The following is an 18,249-nucleotide window of genomic DNA, read 5'->3' as shown; positions in this document are numbered from 1 at the left end:
CTTTATTCGAGGCTAGAACCAATTATTAATGTTTATATTGATTGATTATTATGGGAAACGTTGCTTCACTACACCAATAAAGTCAGTAAACGAAGGTTCCACTGTGACAGTTTCTCTTAGCTCTTCTCGCAAACCTGTGACTCTTTGTCCATGTAGACCACCAGCCCACCACCACCTTGATGGTCCAGAATAAACCATGGACCAAATCAGTCAATGATGGGGAACTAATTGCGCTCGGTTATGTTTCCATGGAAACACGACGAGCGACACGCTCGGCTCGCGTCCTCACAGCTCGTTAAGCTTTCCCCGTAACCGACTGATTGCTGCGTTGCCACTCCGACGTTCCCTTCTTGAATGGACCCGGCTTCAGAAGAATGCTCCGACTCCTCGTGCTGACTACCTCTCTGGCCGCGCTCCTCGGCAGCGGCAGCCGGCGAGGAGCGTTATAAATGGCCTCTATTAGCATGGCTCGGTCGCAGAGGGGAGAGAAATAAAATCATTGAGAGAACGTAGGCCTGTACTCCTGTCCCGGCGCCTGCTCCTCGGTCCCTCCCTGCTCCCCCTTTTCCACTCAAGCCTCTGTTCCAAGGGGACAGAATCCTAAAGACTAGATTACCAGTGATACATGGAGTCATTACCAGGAGGGTTATGGCAACGGTATCACAGGCCCAGTTGACAATGGCTATAATAGGGGTCTCTTTCTTCAGAGGAAGCATTACCATTTCTTTGGGCTTGTTGATACTGTAGAACGGGATAAGCAACATTTATTACCTGCCGTGGCAGAAAAAAAAACCCCCCAGTTTATTTCTGGGTGCAAATGCCTCTTTGTTAAGTTCAGCCGGTGTCCCGCTGCATTGTTTAGCCACGGCAGCCGCTAAGTACCAACCCTGTCTTTTTCTCTCGCCGCTGTTTAATAAGAGAGGTGGAACAAAAACGCCAGTCGTTTGTCTCCAGTTTCTTCTTCGTGCTGAGATGTGCACTACAGCAGTGTTTTTCAACCACTGTGCCGCGGCAAACTAGCGTGCCGTGAGATTACAGTCTGGTGTGCCGTGGGAGATTATCTAATTTCACATATTTGAGTTAAAATTAGGGATGTCCGATAATGGCTTTTTGCCGATATCCGATATTCCGATATTGTCCAACTCTTTAATTACCGATACCGATATCAACCGATATATGCAGTCGTGGAATTAACACATTATTATGCCTAATTTGGACAACCATGTATGGTGAAGATAAGGTACTTTTAAAAAAAATAAAAATAAAATAAGATAACTAAATTAAAAACATTTTCTTGAATAAAAAAGAAAGTAAAACAATATAAAAACAGTTACATAGAAACTAGTAATGAATGAAAATGAGTAAAATTAACTGTTAAAGGTTAGTACTATTAGTGGAGCAGCAGCACGCACAATCATGTGTGCTTACGGACTGTATCCCTTGCAGACTGTATTGATATATATTGATATATAATGTAGGAACCAGAATATTGATAACAGAAATAAATGGGGGGAGGGAGGTTTTTTGGGTTGGTGCACTAATTGTAAGTGTATCTTGTGTTTTTTATGTTGATTTAATAAAAAAAAAAAAAAAAAAAAAAAAAACAACGATGCAGATAATAAAAAAACCAATACCGATAATTTCCGATATTACATTTTAACGCATTTATTAGGCCGATATTATCGGACATCCCTAGTTAAAATCATTTCTTGCAAACCAGTAATAATAGTCTGCAAATGATGTGTTGTTGTTGAGTGTCGGTGCTGTCTAGAGCTGGGCAGAGTAACCGTGTAATACTCTTCCATATCAGTAGGTGGCAGCCGGTAGCTAATTTCTTTGTAAATGCAGGTAAAAAGGTGTCTTATGCTTAAACCATAATTAAACAAAAGGTGAGTGCCCTTAAGAAAAGGCATCGAAGCTTAGGGAAGGCTATGCAGAACGAAACTAAAACTGAACTGGCTACAAAGTCAACAAAAACAGAATGCTGGACGACAGCAAAGACTTACTGTGGAGCAAAGACGGCGTCCACAATGGACATCCGAACATGACATGACAATCAACAATGTCCCCACAAGGAAGGATAAAAACAACTGAAATATTCTTGCTGGCTAAAACAAAGTCGATGCGGGAAATATCGCACAAAGGAAGACATGAAACTGCTACAGGAAAATACCAAAAAGAGAGAGAAAGCCACCAAAATATGAGCACAAGACATGAAGTAAAACACTACACACAGGAAAACAGCAAAAAACTCAAAATAAGCCATGGCATGATTAGGGATGATGTTCGAAACCGGTTCTCCCGGTTGTTCGATAAGGAAAGAACCGTTCGATAAGAAAAGAACCGATTCCATGGACTCGAATCCCTTTTTGATAACCGGTTCCCGTTATCGAGGCCACTATAGTAAAGAAAAAGAGTTGGTTCTTTATTCGAATCCCTGGGAACGAATCCCGTCCCACAAGAAATGCCCTGTGGAACATCACAGGAAATGACGTAGCTCAGTCTAATGACTCGGTCATTTCCTGTGATGTCACACAAGCAGCAAAAATAATGGACCGGGAAAAACGCCTCAAGGCATGGCTGTACACCTATAGCAGGGGTCACCAACGCGGTGCCCGCGGGCACCAGGTAGCCCGTAAGGACCAGATGAGTAGCCCGCCGGCCTGTTCTAAAAATAGCTCAAATAGCAGCACTTACCAGTGAGCTGCCTCTATTTTTTTAATTGTATTTATTTACTAGCAAGCTGGTCTCGCTTTGCCCGACATTTTTAATTTTAAGAGAGACAAAACTCAAATAGAATTTGAAAATCCAAGAAAATATTTTAGAGACTTGGTCTTCACTTGTTTAAATAAATTCATTATTTTTTTTACTTTGCTTCTTTTAACTTTCAGAAAGACAATTTTAGAGAAAAAATACAACCATAAAAATTATTTTAGGATTTTGAAACACATATACCTTTTTACCTTTTGAATTCCTTCCTCTTCTTTCCTGACAATTTAAATCAATGTTCAAGTAAATTCATTTTTTTTATTGTAAAGAATAATAAATACATTTTAATTTAATTCTTCATTTTAGCTTCTGTTTTTTCGACGAAGAATATTTGTGAAATATTTCTTCAAACTTATTATGATTAAAATTCAAAAAAAATATTCTGGCAAATCTAGAAAATCTGTAGAATCAAATTTAAATCTTATTTCAAGGTCTAAAATTTTTGTTCTGGAAAATCTAGAAGAAATAATGATTTGTCTTTGTTAGAAATATAGCTTGGTCCAATTTGTTATATATTCTAACAAAGTGTAGATTGGATTTTAACCTATTTAAAACATGTCATCAAAATTCTAAAATTAATCTTAATCAGGAAAAATTACTAATGATGTTCCATAAATTCTTTTTTTAAGTTTTTCTCTTCTTTTTTTCGGTTGAATTTTGAATTTTAAAGAGTCGAAATTGAAGATAAACTATGTTTCAAAATTTAATTGTCATTTTTTTCGTGTTTTCTTCTCTTTTAAACCGTTCAATTAAGTGTAAATATCATTAATTATTAATAATAACATAGAGTTAAAGGTAAATTGAGCAAATTGGCTATTTCTGGCAATTTATTTAAGTGTGTATCAAACTGGTAGCCCTTCGCATTAATCAGTACCCAAGAAGTAGCTCTTGCTTTCAAAAAGGTTGGTGACCCCTGACCTATAGTGATCACAGAGACGGGTTGTTTTTGTGTTAGTGTATATATTTGTTTTTCTAAAAAAATCCCACTTAATATACTTTGGGTAACAACAGTCAATATTTATTTATTTGATTTTTTTAGGGGGGTAACAGTCAATATTTATTTATTTATTTTATTTTATTTTTTTCTTATAAAATACAAGTCAGCTTTTGTTAAACCAAATATTGTGTTTTTTTCCGTATACAACAACCTATCTGGGTTCGATAAGAGGATTCGATAATAGGCTCGAACTCGATAATTTCTTATCAAACATCATTCCTACTCTTGATGTGACAGGTGGTGACAGTACACCTACTTTGAGACAAGAGCTATAGTGATGCGTGCGTGGTTATGCTTTAAAGTCATATCCAACAATTGCGACAACGACTTTTTACTGTCAACTGAGTTTATGATTTCTGCTGGTGGTGTGCCTCCGCAAAGAATGTGCCTTGGCTCAAAAAAAAGGTTGAAAAACACTGGACTACAGGACCTGAGTCATAACGTAGCCCGATGGTGTCAGGAAGTGAAGACAAAGGAAAGAAATGACAATCAGGGGGTTCTGCTTCTGAATGTACTCTAATACAGTGGTCCCCAACCACCGATTGGTACCGGGCCGCACAAGAATTTAAAAAACAAAAAAACTATTTTTTTTAATTTTAATTTTTTTATTTTATTTTTTTTAATGAAATCAACATAAAAAACACAATATATACATTATATATCAATATAGATCAATACAGCCTGCAGGGATACAGTCCGTAAGCACACATGATTGTATTTATTTATGTAAAAAAAAAATAAAAAAAAAAAAATTAAAAAAAATAAAAAAATTATACACCCCCCCCACCCCCCCACCGGTCCGTGCGACACATTTTCAAGCGTTGACCGATCCGCAGCTACAAAAAGGTTGGGGACCACTGCTCTAATAAAAGAAACAACCTATGTCACTTCATGACACATCCAAAAAAAAAGTATTTACCGACTCTTGCTTGAGTCAACTTGTGAATACGGAAAAAAAACATGTTTTTAAAATAAATTTACGTTGTTGCCCTAGGGTAAACTGGGTATAACACATGGCACACTGACAAAGCTTAACCTATTGTTACTATAACAATCTACAAGGTTAATGTAGGTTGCGTCTCTTTCTTCCCCTCCATTTTTCTGCATTCTTTCGTATCTCAAGCTATCATTGCGTATATGTATTGTTGTATTTGAACAATTGTATTGTTGATAATAAAGGTAAAGTATTGGTATTGTTTATTATCAATAGCACTATTTCTATTGGTATTCATATTGCTCCATTTTTAGTGTAATAATGCTCATTGTCATTTCTGTATTATTTTTTTATTTTCGCTAACTGCTTATTTGCTATTACTTTTACCATCATATTTGTACATGTCGTATTTGCTGATGTTGTTGTTGTTGTGTTTGCTGTTGTTGTTTTTTGTCTCTCTGTCTAATCCCTCTCTTGTCCCCACAATTCCCCCCTCTGTCTTCCTTTTTCTCTCTTTCTATCCCCTCCTGCTCCGGCCCGGCTGCACCAAATGATAATATAAATACATTTAATAAAGTCAAAATACAAATAAGGCAACAAGAGAAGTATCCTACACTTCTCTTTTGTAAAGTAAATCTGAACAGCCGATATGGGCATCTACATCTGCTATATGATTTGCCCGAGAAGCTGGGCAGGACATTATTAAAAAAAATAAAAAAAAAATAAAAAAAAAAATAAAAAAAATAAAAAATAAATTTAAAAAAAAAAAATGCAAAAAAAATAAATAATCATGGGGTATTGTGTGTAGAATTTTGAGAATAAAAAATGAATGTATTTTGGAATAAGGCTGTAACATAACAACATGTAGAAGAAGATCAGTCTTCTATTTGTGGGTCACCTCAAGCTCTCCAGGCCCTTCCCTCGGCGCCAGTAGATGTCCTGATGCTTCACCCTTCCAGTTGCGTACCGCGCTTGTAGTGTCGAATCGTCGATTGTGATTCTCCACACCTTTAGTGTGTATCCGTCCTTATTTTTCCCCTCACTCCTTCGTGAGTGCTCTTTTTGTCATCGCCGTATTTTTCTGACTTTTAAGGTGCACTTAAAATCCTTTCTTTTTCTCAAAACTCGACAGTGCGCCTTATAACCCGGTGCGCCTAATGTACGGAATAACACAAGTGAAGTGCTGTGAATACTTTCCGGATGTACGTCTATCTTCTATTTGTTGCCGTGCCTGGTTTCCGGGTCACCTGGTGCTCATGCCCTACCGACTACTCAAGCTCTCCAGGCCCTTCCCTCGGCGCCGGTAGATGTCCTGATGCTTCACCCTTCCAGTCGCGTACGTCCCCTCTGCTTTGGCTCCACTCACACTTCTCGTTTTCCCGCGCTTGTAGTGTCGAATCGTCGATTGTGATTCTCCACACCTTTAGTGCGCATCCTTCGTTATATTTCCCCTCACTCCTTTTTGAGGGCTTTTTTTGTTATCGCCGTATTTTTCGGACTATAAGGCGCACTTAAAATCCTTTCATTTTCTCAAAACTCAACAGTGCGCCTTATAGCCCGGTGCGCCTACTGTGCGGAATAATTTTGGTTGTACTTACTGACCTCGAAGCTATTTTATTTGGTACATGGTGTAAGTGTGACCAGTAGATACATGTATAACAAGTGAAGTGCTGTGAATACTTTCCGGATGTACGTCTATCTTCTATTCGTTGCCGTGCCTGGTTTCTGGGTCACCTGATGCTCATCCCCTCCTGACTATTTAAGCTCTCCAGTCCCTTCCCTCGGCGCAAGTGGATGTCCTGATGCTTCACCCTTCCAGTCGCGTACGCCCCCTCTGCTTTGGCTCCACTCACACTCCTCGTAGTGTTGAATCGTCGATTGTGATTCTCCACACCTTTAGTGCGCATCCTTCCTTATTTTTCCCCCTCACTCCTTTTTGAGTGCTCTTTTTTGTTATCGGCGTATTTTTCGGACTATGAGGCGCTCTTAAAACCTTTCCATTTTCTCAAAACTCGACAGCGCGCCTCGTCACCCGGTGTGCCTAATGTACGGAATGATTTAGGTTGTGCTTACCGACCTCGAAGCTATTTTGTTTGGTACATGGTGTAAGTGTGACCTTTAGATGGCAGTCATACATAAGAGACATGTGCAGACTGCAATATGACGGCAGTCACACATAAGAGATATGCAAACAACACCAAAATTGTATATTTTCCATTGGAAATATAGAACATTACACACGGCGCTCAAAAATCTATCAAAATGTTTTAGTAGGACTTTGGTAAGCTACGAAGCCACACCGCTTGATGGATTGTACTGTGCTTCAACATAGGAGTATTATTATGGTGTGTGTATAAGGTAAGACATATTATCTGCTGTTTTGTTTCGCAATATTATACAAAAGCAACATTTCTTACCTTCTGGTACCTGCTGATCTGTATTTGGGATCTGCATGAGTCCTGAAAATGTGTGCGTCCGCTTTTGTAGTCCGTGGCGACACCGTAGTCGATAAGCTTCTTCTTGTTCTCTATCTTCTTGTTATGTGACATTCCTAATGTACGGAATGATTCTGGTCGTGCTTACCGACCCCAAATGAAATGACAAGTGTGACCAGTAGATGGCAGTCACACATAAGAGATACGTGTGTAGACTGCAATATGACGGCAGTCACACATAAGAGATATGCAAACAACACCAAAATTGTATATGTTCCATTGGAAATATAGAACACTACACACGGCGCTCAAAAATCTATCAAAATGTTTTAGTAGGACTTTGGTAAGCTATGAAGCCACACCGCTTGATGGATTGTACTGTGCTTCAACATAGGAGTATTATTATGGTGTGTGTATAAGGTAAGACATATTATCTGCTGTTTTGTTTCGCAATATTATGCAAAAGCAAAACATTTCTAACCTTCTGGTACCTGCTGATCTGTATTTGGGATCTGCATAAGTCCTGAAAATGTGTGCGTCCGCTTTTGTAGTCCGTGGCGACACCGTAGTCGATAAGCTTCTTCTTGTTCTCTATCTTCTCGTTATGTGACATTCCTAATGTACGGAATGATTCTGGTCGCGCTTACCGACCCCAAATGAAATGACAAGTGTGACCAGTAGATGGCAGTCACACATAAGAGATACGTGTGTAGACTGCAATATGACGGCAGTCACACATAAGAGATATGCAAACAACACCAAAATTGTATATGTTCCATTGGAAATATAGAACACTACACACGGCGCTCAAAAATCTATCAAAATGTTTTAGTAGGACTTTGGTAAGCTATGAAGCCACACCGCTTGATGGATTGTACTGTGCTTCAACATAGGAGTATTATTATGGTGTGTGTATAAAGTAAGACATATTATCTGCTGTTTTGTTTCGCAATATTATGCAAAAGCAAAACATTTCTTACCTTCTGGTACCTGCTGATCTGTATTTGGGATCTGCATAAGTCCTGAAAATGTGTGCGTCCGCTTTTGTAGTCCGTGGCGACACCGCAGTCGATAAGCTTCTTCTTGTTCTCTATCTTCTCGTTATGTGACATTCCTAATGTACAGAATGATTCTGGTCGCGCTTACCGACCCCAAATGAAATGACAAGTGTGACCAGTAGATGGCAGTCACACATAAGAGATAAGTGTGTAGACTGCAATATGACGGCAGTCACACATAAGAGATATGCAAACAACACCAAAATTGTATATGTTCCATTGGAAATATACAACATTACACACGGCGCTCAAAAATCTACCAACATGTTTTAGTAGGACTTTGGTAAGCTATGAAGCCACACCGCTTGATGGATTGTACTGTGCTTCAACATAGGAGTATTATTATGGTGTGTGTAGAAGGTAAGACATATTATCTGCTGTTTTGTTTCGCAATATTATACAAAAGCAACATTTCTTACCTTCTGGTACCTGCTGATCTGTATTTGGGATCTGCATAAGTCCTGAAAATGTGTGCGTCCGCTTTTGTAGTCCGTGGCGACACCATAGTCGATAAGCTTCTTCTTGTTCTATATCTTCTCGTTATGTGACATTCCTAATGTACGGAATGATTCTGGTCGCGCTTACCGACCCCAAATGAAATGACAAGTGTGACCAGTAGATGGCAGTCACACATAAGAGATACGTGTGTAGACTGCAATACGATGGCAGTCAAACATACGAAATATAGAAATATAGAACATTACACATTAATCGATTAGGAGCTTTTACAAATAAGAATCACGGAAACTCGATGTTTATGTTTATTTGCGACACTCCTACTGCGCTTCCTCTCATATGGAAGGTGCATGTTTTAGACCGTGATGGTATGGCGCCTCCAGCTAGTTAAAATATGAGCGCAGCGGGGGCTCGCTAATGAAAGCGGGAGAGCAGGGCCGTATATCGCGGCGAGGAGACAGTTCTAGGAATCAGCCGGTGAGCCCTGCCTATAGTCCCGGGGGCCCCGCCGCTGATTAACCGTCCAACAGGGGGCGGCGGGGGGGGGGGGGGGGGGGGGTCGCTACTACAGCTGTGCTATTAATAAGTCGGTCCTTCTTTGAAAATGTCCCACGTATACGCCGTGTTTACACGACAGCTTACAGTCGGCGACGTGGCGCTCCCTTAATGTACTCCGTGTCCTGCAGGTGCCGTGGATCAATTACTGACCTCTCATTAAACGCTGATTTGCCTTCCCTCCGGAGAGAAGGAAATAAAGTACACCATCACTCCTGTTGCACGTCGAGGAAAAAAGGCTGACCGTCGACATTACAGCTCAAGGAACACACAAGTATTTTTCAAGTGTATATTAAGACATAAGGCACTTGTATTGTTTATAATGGAGGTCATTATTGTTATTATTCATTAGCAATAGTGCTATTTCTATTGGTGTTGTTATTGCTCCATTTGTAGTGTAATAATGCTCATTTCTGTATTATTATTTATTTCTAGGGATGTCCGATAATGGCTTTTTGCCGATATCCGATATGCCGATATTGTCCAACTCTATAACTACCGATACCGATATCAACCGATACCGATATCAACCGATATATACTGTCGTGGAATTAACACATTATTATGCCTAATTTGGACAACCAGGTATGGTGAAGAAAAGGTACTTTTAAAAAAAAAATGAATCAAATCAAATAAGATAAATAAATTAAAAACATTTTGTTGTATAAAAAAGAAAGTAAAACAATATAAAAACAGTTACATAGAAACTAGTAATGAATGAAAATTTGTCAAATTAAATGTTAAAGGTTAGTACTATTAGTGGACCAGCAGCACACACAATCATGTGTGCTTACGGACTGTATCCCTTGCAGACTGTATTGATATATATTGATATATAATGTAGGAACCAGAATATTAATAACAGAAAGAAACAACCCTTTTGTGTGAATGAGTGTGAATGGTTTTTGGGGTTGGTGCACTAGTTGTAAGTTTATCTTGTGTTTTTTATGTGGATTTAATAAAAAAATAAATTAAAAAAAAATAAAAATAAATTAAAAAAACGATACTGATATTAAAAAAACCGATACCGATAATTTCCGATATTACATTTTAACGCATTTATCGGCCGATACCGATATTATCGGACATCTCTATTTATTTCACTAACTTCCTTTGCTATCACGTTTACCATCATATTTGTACATATCCTATTTGCTGATGTTGCTCTATTGTTGTTGTTGTTGTGTTTGCTGGTGTTGTTGTTGTCTCTCTGTCTCATCCCCCTCTTGTCCCCACAATTTCCCCCTCCCTCTTCCTTTTTTTCTCTTTCTATCCCCTCCTGCTCCGGCCCGGCTGCACTAAATGATTCATTTAAATCCATTTAATAAAGTCAAATATGAATGAGGCAACAAGAGAAGTATCCCACACTTCTCTTTTGTAAAGTCAATTTGTACAGCCGATATGGGGCATCTACATCTACTATATGATCTGCCTGAGAAGCTGGACAGGACAAAATTTAAAAAAAAAAAAGAAAGACTTAAGACGTGAATAATCAAGCCTCCAGCCATTGCAACATGTTAAATTAAGTTAAATTAAAGACAAATATCCCACTCGTTTTCTTTGCAAAGTCAATATGTGCAGCAGATGTGGATATAAACATCAACAATATATGATTTGACAAAAAATAAAAAATAAATAAATGGAATGAATGGAAGCACGCTTACAACAGCACATCTGTGGGCATCTACATAAACTATATGATTTGCCTGAGAAGCTGGCCAGGACAAAAAAATAATAATAATAAAACAAATAAAAAGACTTAAGACACACAAGAATAATGCTGCAGGCAATCAAGCCTCCAGCTATTGCAACATGTTAAATTAAGTTAAAGTACAGATAAATATCCCACTCTTTTCCTTTGCAAAGTCAATCTGTGCAGCATATATATATATATATATATATATATATATATATATATATATATATATATATATATATATATATATATATATATATATATATATATATATATATATATATATATATATATATATATATATATATATATATATATATATATATATATAATGAATGGAAGCACGCTTACAACTGCACATTTGTGGGCATCTACATAAACTATATGATCTGCCTGAGAAGCTGGACAGGACAAAATAAAATAAAAAAAATTAAAATAAAAAGACTTAAGACACACGAATAATGCTGCAGGCAATCAAGCCTTCAGCTATTGCAACATATTAAATTAAGTTAAATTACAGATAAATATCCCACTATTTTCTTTTGCAAAGTCAATCTGTGCAGCAGACATGGATATATATGTATATATATATATATATATATATATATATATATATATATATATATATATATATATATATATATATATATATATATATATATATATATATATATATATATATATATATAATGAATGGAAGCACGCTTACAACTGCACATCTGTGGGCATCTACATAGACTGCATGATCTGCCTGAGAAGCTGGACAGGACAAAATACAATAAAAAAAATAAATAAATAAAAAGACTTAAGACAATGCTGCAGGCAATCAAGCCTCCAGCTATTGCAACATATTAAATTAAGTTAAATTACAGATAAATATCCCACTATTTTCTTTTGCAAAGTCAATCTGTGCAGCAGACATGGATATAAATGTATATATATATATATATATATATATATATATATATATATATATATATATATATATATATATATATATATATATATATATATATATATATATATATATATATATATATATATATATATATATATATATATATATATATATATATATATATATATATATATATATATAAAAATGGAGGCACGCTTACAACTGCACATCTGTGGGCATCTACATAAACTGCATGATCTGCCTGAGAAGCTGGACAGGACAAAATACAGTAAAAAAAATAAAAAATAAAAAGACTTAAGACACATAAGAATAATGCTGCAGGCAATCAAGCCTCCAGCTATTGCAACATGTTAAATTAAGTTAAAATACAGATAAATATCCCACTCTTTTCTTTTGCAAAGTCAATCTGTGCATCAGACATGTATATAAACATCAACAATATATGATTTGACCAATAAAATGGAATGAATGGGAGCACGCTTACAACTGCGCCCCCCAAAAAGGAGCCCCGCTCCTCCCATCCTCGCTGTCGTGACTCTCCCTCAATAGTACACATTTGAGGAGAACACCCGATTCATATTTTAGTGCAACCTCACGTGACACCGCCGTGCGCCACCAGCACCACCCCGCCAGCCGCCGCCGTCACCCACCTTTGTGCATGCCCGTGAAGCGGTCCTTGAGCACGGTGAGCTCGTAGATCTTGCCGAACTCCTCGAAGAGGGGCCGCAGGTCCTTCTCGTCCAGGTTGCGCGGGATCTGGCCGATGAAGAGTTTGATGGCGTCGTGGTCCTTCATGGGGATGGTGGCCGGGCAGCCCGCCGGGCTGTGGCCGCCGTGGCCGTGGCCGTGGCCGTGGCTTAATCCGTTCACGAGCCCGTTGGTGGCGACGCCGTCCACCTGCCCGTTGGTCAAAGTTGCCATCGTCGCTCCGAGTTGAGGCCGGGACGCAACAGAAGGTGACGAAGTCTCGCTCGCGTGGATTTCTGCCGTCCTGCCAATATTGACACGCGCGTGCAAACACATGTAGCGCGTGGCGAAAACGCGCGCAATGCCCTCTTTTTTTTTTTTTTTTTTTTTTTTTTTTGGTTGTTGTTGTTATTTCTTTTTTTTTTTCCCCCGGTCCCGATGTTTTAAGTCCTGCTCAATAAGTCGCTCATTGATGGCATCAAGAGGCAAACAGAGGGAGAGATAGAAGAAGAGAGGGAGGGGAGGAAGAAAAAAAAAGAGAGAGCGTGTTCACGCGTGCCTATTTACACCCACGCTCCGCGCGTCCCTGGCTTCTTTTGTTTTTTGTTTTTTTCCTTTCCTTGCATTTGAGTCGCGGTGGGTTGTCTTCTGGGTTTAAACGGGGCAGGGTCGGCTCAACCTCCGCCTCGTCGGCGGGGAGGTTTCGGCGGAGTCGACTTGGCACATGTCACGCACAGCCTCTCCCGCCACCCCCGCGCCTTCTTCTGGGGAGAGCGAATGGTACGTTCCAGAGGCTATAAATAGAGAAATACAGAAAAAAAACCCAGTCCTTTGTGCTTTGTCCACGTCCACGCAGTATCAATGATGCTTTCTAATCGATGTCATTGTTGTCAATGTTGGTGTTTCCATCCCTCAGCCTCCTGTGCGCGCATCCTCCCTGCAGGGATACTGGACAGTTCCGCGGTGCTGAAATTAAAAGCGATATTCAAAGGAGGCTTTTTTCCACCCCCCACACACCCTTTTTATGTTGTTTTCTTTGCAATTATAACACGTGGACGTTTTGCATCGTGTTCTCTCTTTTTCCAGGAGTCCTGTGCGCTTGAATTCCTTTTTGCCTCACAGGGAAAGAGAAAGTCTGTGAGCACCGCCGAGTGGCGTGGGAAGGGGGCACATATACGGGTGGGTATGAGTTGAATTGGAAAAAACATGATTGTCGACGTTTATTTCCAAAATACATTTCTAGGTATCCAATCCAATCCAATCCACTTTATTTATATAGCACATTTAAACAACAAAATGTTTCCAAAGTCCACATTAGTAATACTTGTTTTTATTATACAGATAAACAACATAATAGCAACATTAAATGTGATAACAAATTGTCAATTATTCATTTTAATAGCAGAAGCTTGTATGCAAATTACAACAATATTAAGAACTTTTTGGAACACATCAACGAACCCTTCAAAGTGATTGCTGTCACAGAAACATGGATTGATGATAAAAAAATAATATATTTTGATCTGGAAGGATATGAACTAAACTACATCAACAGAACCAACAAAAAATGGAGGAGGAGTAGCTGTGTACGTGATGAAGAACCTGAACTACAAAGTGGTAAAAAAACATGTCATTTGCTATAGATAATATCTTAGAATGTATAACCATTGAAATATGTCAGGAAAAAAGCAAAAACATATTCATCAGCTGTATATATAGATCACCTAAGTCAAGTAGAGAAACATTATTGTGATTACTTATGGAGTATATTGTGAATAAATTGAGAACGGGAAGTGAACAAAAGTTTTAGCAACTGTAATGTAAAGCAGTGGTTCTCAAATGGGGGTACGCATACCCCTGGGGGTACTTAAAGGTATGCCAAGGGGTACGTGAGATTTTTTAAAATATTCTAAAATAGCAACAATTCAAAAATCCTTTATAAATATAAATAAAAACCTATCTTTTTTTCAAAATAGTTCAAGAAAGACCACTACAAACGAGCAATATTTTGCACTGTTATACAATTTAATAAATCAGAAACTGATGACATAGTGCTGTATTTAACTTCTTTATCTCTTTTTTTCAACCAAAAATGCTTTGCTCTGATTAGGGGGTACTTGAATTAAAAAAAAAATCACAGTGAAAAAAGGTTGAGAACCAATGATGAAAAGGAAAAGGGGTAGGATTAAATAAGCTCTGCTTCTTCCTACTCCTTTTCAAACATGTTGAAAAGAGAAACTGGAAATTGTGATGCATCATGTTGTATGCTTGCATGTTCCAAATAACAATAATAAAAACAACATTCAAATATTATCCTTAGCTCCACCAATGACTGAATAAAAACAACAACAAAAAAATACATATAAAACAAAACAACATAAAATAAATATGATTAAAAATGATTTGAAATGGTATGGTGATTGATGACACATTGAACTGAAAATCTCATGTAAAAAAATATACAACATAAAGTAGCAAAAATACGTCAATAATGAATAAATAAACCATGTTCGGGACCAAAAATCACTTCGTATTCTCTACTGCTCACTAGTGTTACATATCTGAGTTTTTGTGTAGAAATAGACTTAAGACTCGAACATGCCCCTCCATGTTCAAACTGCTCCCACAGTGGAGTGTTTTAAGTCTCGTCTTAAGACCCACTTTTATTCTTTGGCTTTTAACACTACGTTAGTTGTGTGGTCTTCCGTTGTCCTCTGTGTTTTTAAAATTGTGATTTCTATTTACTGTTTTAATTGGTTTTACCCTTTAATATCATTTTTAATCATATTTATTTTATATATATATATATATTTTAAAAAAAAATGTATATATTGGTTTTATATGTATTTATTTTTTGTTTTTATTCAGTCATTGGTGAAGCTAAGGATAATATTTGAATATTGTTTTTAATATTGTTGTGCAGCACTTTGGAAACATTTTGTTGTTTAAATGTGCTATATAAATAAAGTGGATTGGATTGGATTGGATTGAAACAATAATAATAATAATAATAATAATAATAATAATACTAGATTTTATTTTGCAAAAATCACTTTACATTGAGTAATCACCCTCAAAGTGCTACAGTGTATTAAAAAAATAAAAAAATAAAATAAAAAATGAAAAGATAATAAAAAAGTAAATAAAAATAAAAACTAGAACAGCCAAATAGCTAAAACTAGTATGCATATATCTAAAAAGAAGGGTTTTTAAGCCTTTTTTTTTTTTTTTAAAGTGCCCACAGTCTGTGGTGCCCTCAGGTGGTCAGGGAGAGCATTCCACAGACTGGGATAACTACAAAATGTGCTCTTCCTTCATTAACGGTGTTACAAAAAAGATCAGTTATAAATTAATGCGTAATGTTGGATATAGAGAACATACAAACACTTTATTCATTGACTAGAAAATACTGACATTCCACCACATAGTGAATTTGCAAAAAGATACAATTCTACACAAAGCAAACTATAACCTGCTAGCCAAGAATATACAACAATTCTTCTCAACAGAAGAGGAGACATATAACCTTAGAGAAAAATGTAATTTAAAACATTTGTACGCACGTACAACACTTAAGACCTTCAGTATATCAGTATGTGGAATTAAATGATGGAATGGATTAAGCAAAGAAATCAAACAATGTACTAATATGATCCACTTCAAGAAACTCTTCAAACTTAAAGTGTTTACAAAGTACAAAGAAGAAGATAAACATTCTGGATTTATTTCATCCATCCATTCATTTTCTAGATAATCTTACTTATCTCACCATATGAAATATAACTTACTTCACTAATTATTATCTATTTATTTATTTCCAATCTTGTTTCTTATGGAGTATATTGTGAAAAAATTGAGAACATGAAGTGAACAAAAGTGTGACCAACTGTTATAATATACAAACCCCGTTTCCATATGAGTTGGGAAATTGTGTTAGATGTAAATATAAACGGAATACAATGATTTGAAAATCATTTTCAACCCATATTCAGTTGAATATGCTACAAAGACAACATATTTGATGTTCAAACTGATAAACATTTTTTTTTTTTTTGCAAATAATCATTAACTTTAGAATTTGATGCCAGCAACACGTGACAAAGAAGTTGGGAATGGTCGCAATAAATACTGATAAAGTTGAGGAATGCTCATCAAACACTTATTTGGAACATCCCACAGGTGAACAGGCAAATTGGGAACAGGTGGGTGCCATGATTGGGTATAAAAGTAGATTCCAGGAAATGCTCAGTCATTCACAAACAAGGATGGGGCGAGGGTCACCACTTTGTCAACAAATGCGTGAGCAAATTGTTGAACAGTTTAAGAAAAACCTTTCTCAACCAGCTATTGCAAGGAATTTAGGGATTTCACCATCTACGCTCCGTAATATCATCAAAGGGTTCAGAGAATCGGGAGAAATCACTGCACGTAACATCAACAAGCGACATCAGTGTGTAAATGATATCACCACATGGGCTCAGGAACACTTCAGAAACCCACTGTCAGTAACTACAGTTGGTCGCTACATCTGTAAGTGCAAGTTAAAACTCTCCTATGCAAGGCGAAAACCGTTTATCAACAACACCCAGAAACGCCGTCGGCTTCGCTGGGCCCGAGCTCATCTAAGATGGACTGATACAAATTGGAAAAGTGTTCAGTGGTCTGACGAGTCCACATTTCAAATTGTTTTTGGAAACTGTGGACGTCGTGTCCTCCGGACCAAAGAGGAAAAGAACCATCCGGATTGTTATAGGCGCAAAGTGGAAAAGCCAGCATGTGTGATGGTATGGGGGTGTATTAGTGCCCAAGACATGGGTAACTTACACATCTGTGAAGGCGCTATTAGTGCTGAAAGGATGCAGGTTTTGGAGCAACATATGTTGCCATCCAAGCAACGTTACCATGGACGCCCCTGCTTATTACTAGACTGGCCTGCCTGTAGTCCAGACCTGTCTCCCATTGAAAATGTGTGGCGCATTATGAAGCCTAAAATAGCACAAGGGAGACCCCCGGACTGTTGAACAACTTAAGCTGTACATCAAGCAAGAATGGGAAAGAATTCCACCTGAGAAGCTTCAAAAATGTGTCTCCTCAGTTCCCAAACGTTTAATGAGTGTTGTTAAAAGGAAAGGCCATGTAACACAGTGGTGAACATGCCCTTTCCCAACTACTTTGGAACGTGTTGCAGCCATGCAATTATAAGTTAATGATTATTTGCAAAAAATAAATAAAGTTTATCAGTTTGAACATCAAATATGTACAAATCTTTTACATTACATTTTTTCCTCTAAGATTATATTTCTCATGAAAGTGGACGTATAGTCATTTGTATCATTTGAAGAGCACATGAAACCTAAAGCAAGCAGTACAATCTTGAGAGTATTGCACAGTAGTTTTCATTCACCGTAGCTCAGGAATAGCTAAAGAGAAGGGAGCAGTGAAAGAAGGTGACATCCAATATTTGAGGCAAATAAATTGCATCTCATTCAAACCTGAACAAACATGCATGAGGTGCCAGCAGTAAAAAGCAGGTGTTTTTAAAAAAATAAATAACATTAGGGGTGTAACGGTACGTGTATTTGTATTGAACCGTTTCGGTACGGGGCTTTCGATTCGGTGCGGAGGTGTACCGAAGGAGTTTCCACACGGACATATTAAGTAGCGTTGTGTAAACAATACTCAAAAATGCCGGACATGTCCTCTTTTGCAGAGCTGTCAGGGCGGAGTTTCTTAAATGCCTCAA

At 37.5% G+C, this 18,249-nt stretch overlaps 1 protein-coding gene across 1 annotated transcript in view; it reads right to left on the bottom strand.

Moving 5' to 3' along the window:
• Nucleotides 1-13,440, bottom strand: part of LOC133647706 (RNA-binding protein 47-like) — a 104,314-nt gene extending 90,874 nt beyond the window's left edge. The window contains exon 1 of the mRNA XM_062043391.1: nt 12,470-13,440. Within this exon, the coding sequence (XP_061899375.1) occupies nt 12,470-12,842 (373 nt within the window). The 5' untranslated portion in view covers nt 12,843-13,440. The remainder of the gene's footprint in view (nt 1-12,469) is intronic.
• Nucleotides 13,441-18,249: the final 4,809 nt, after the last annotated feature.

This window comes from Entelurus aequoreus, linkage group LG01, assembly GCF_033978785.1.
Source record: "Entelurus aequoreus isolate RoL-2023_Sb linkage group LG01, RoL_Eaeq_v1.1, whole genome shotgun sequence".
In the NCBI taxonomy this organism is placed as follows: Eukaryota; Metazoa; Chordata; class Actinopteri; order Syngnathiformes; family Syngnathidae; genus Entelurus; species Entelurus aequoreus.
This window is presented reverse-complemented; position numbering and strand designations above follow the sequence as displayed.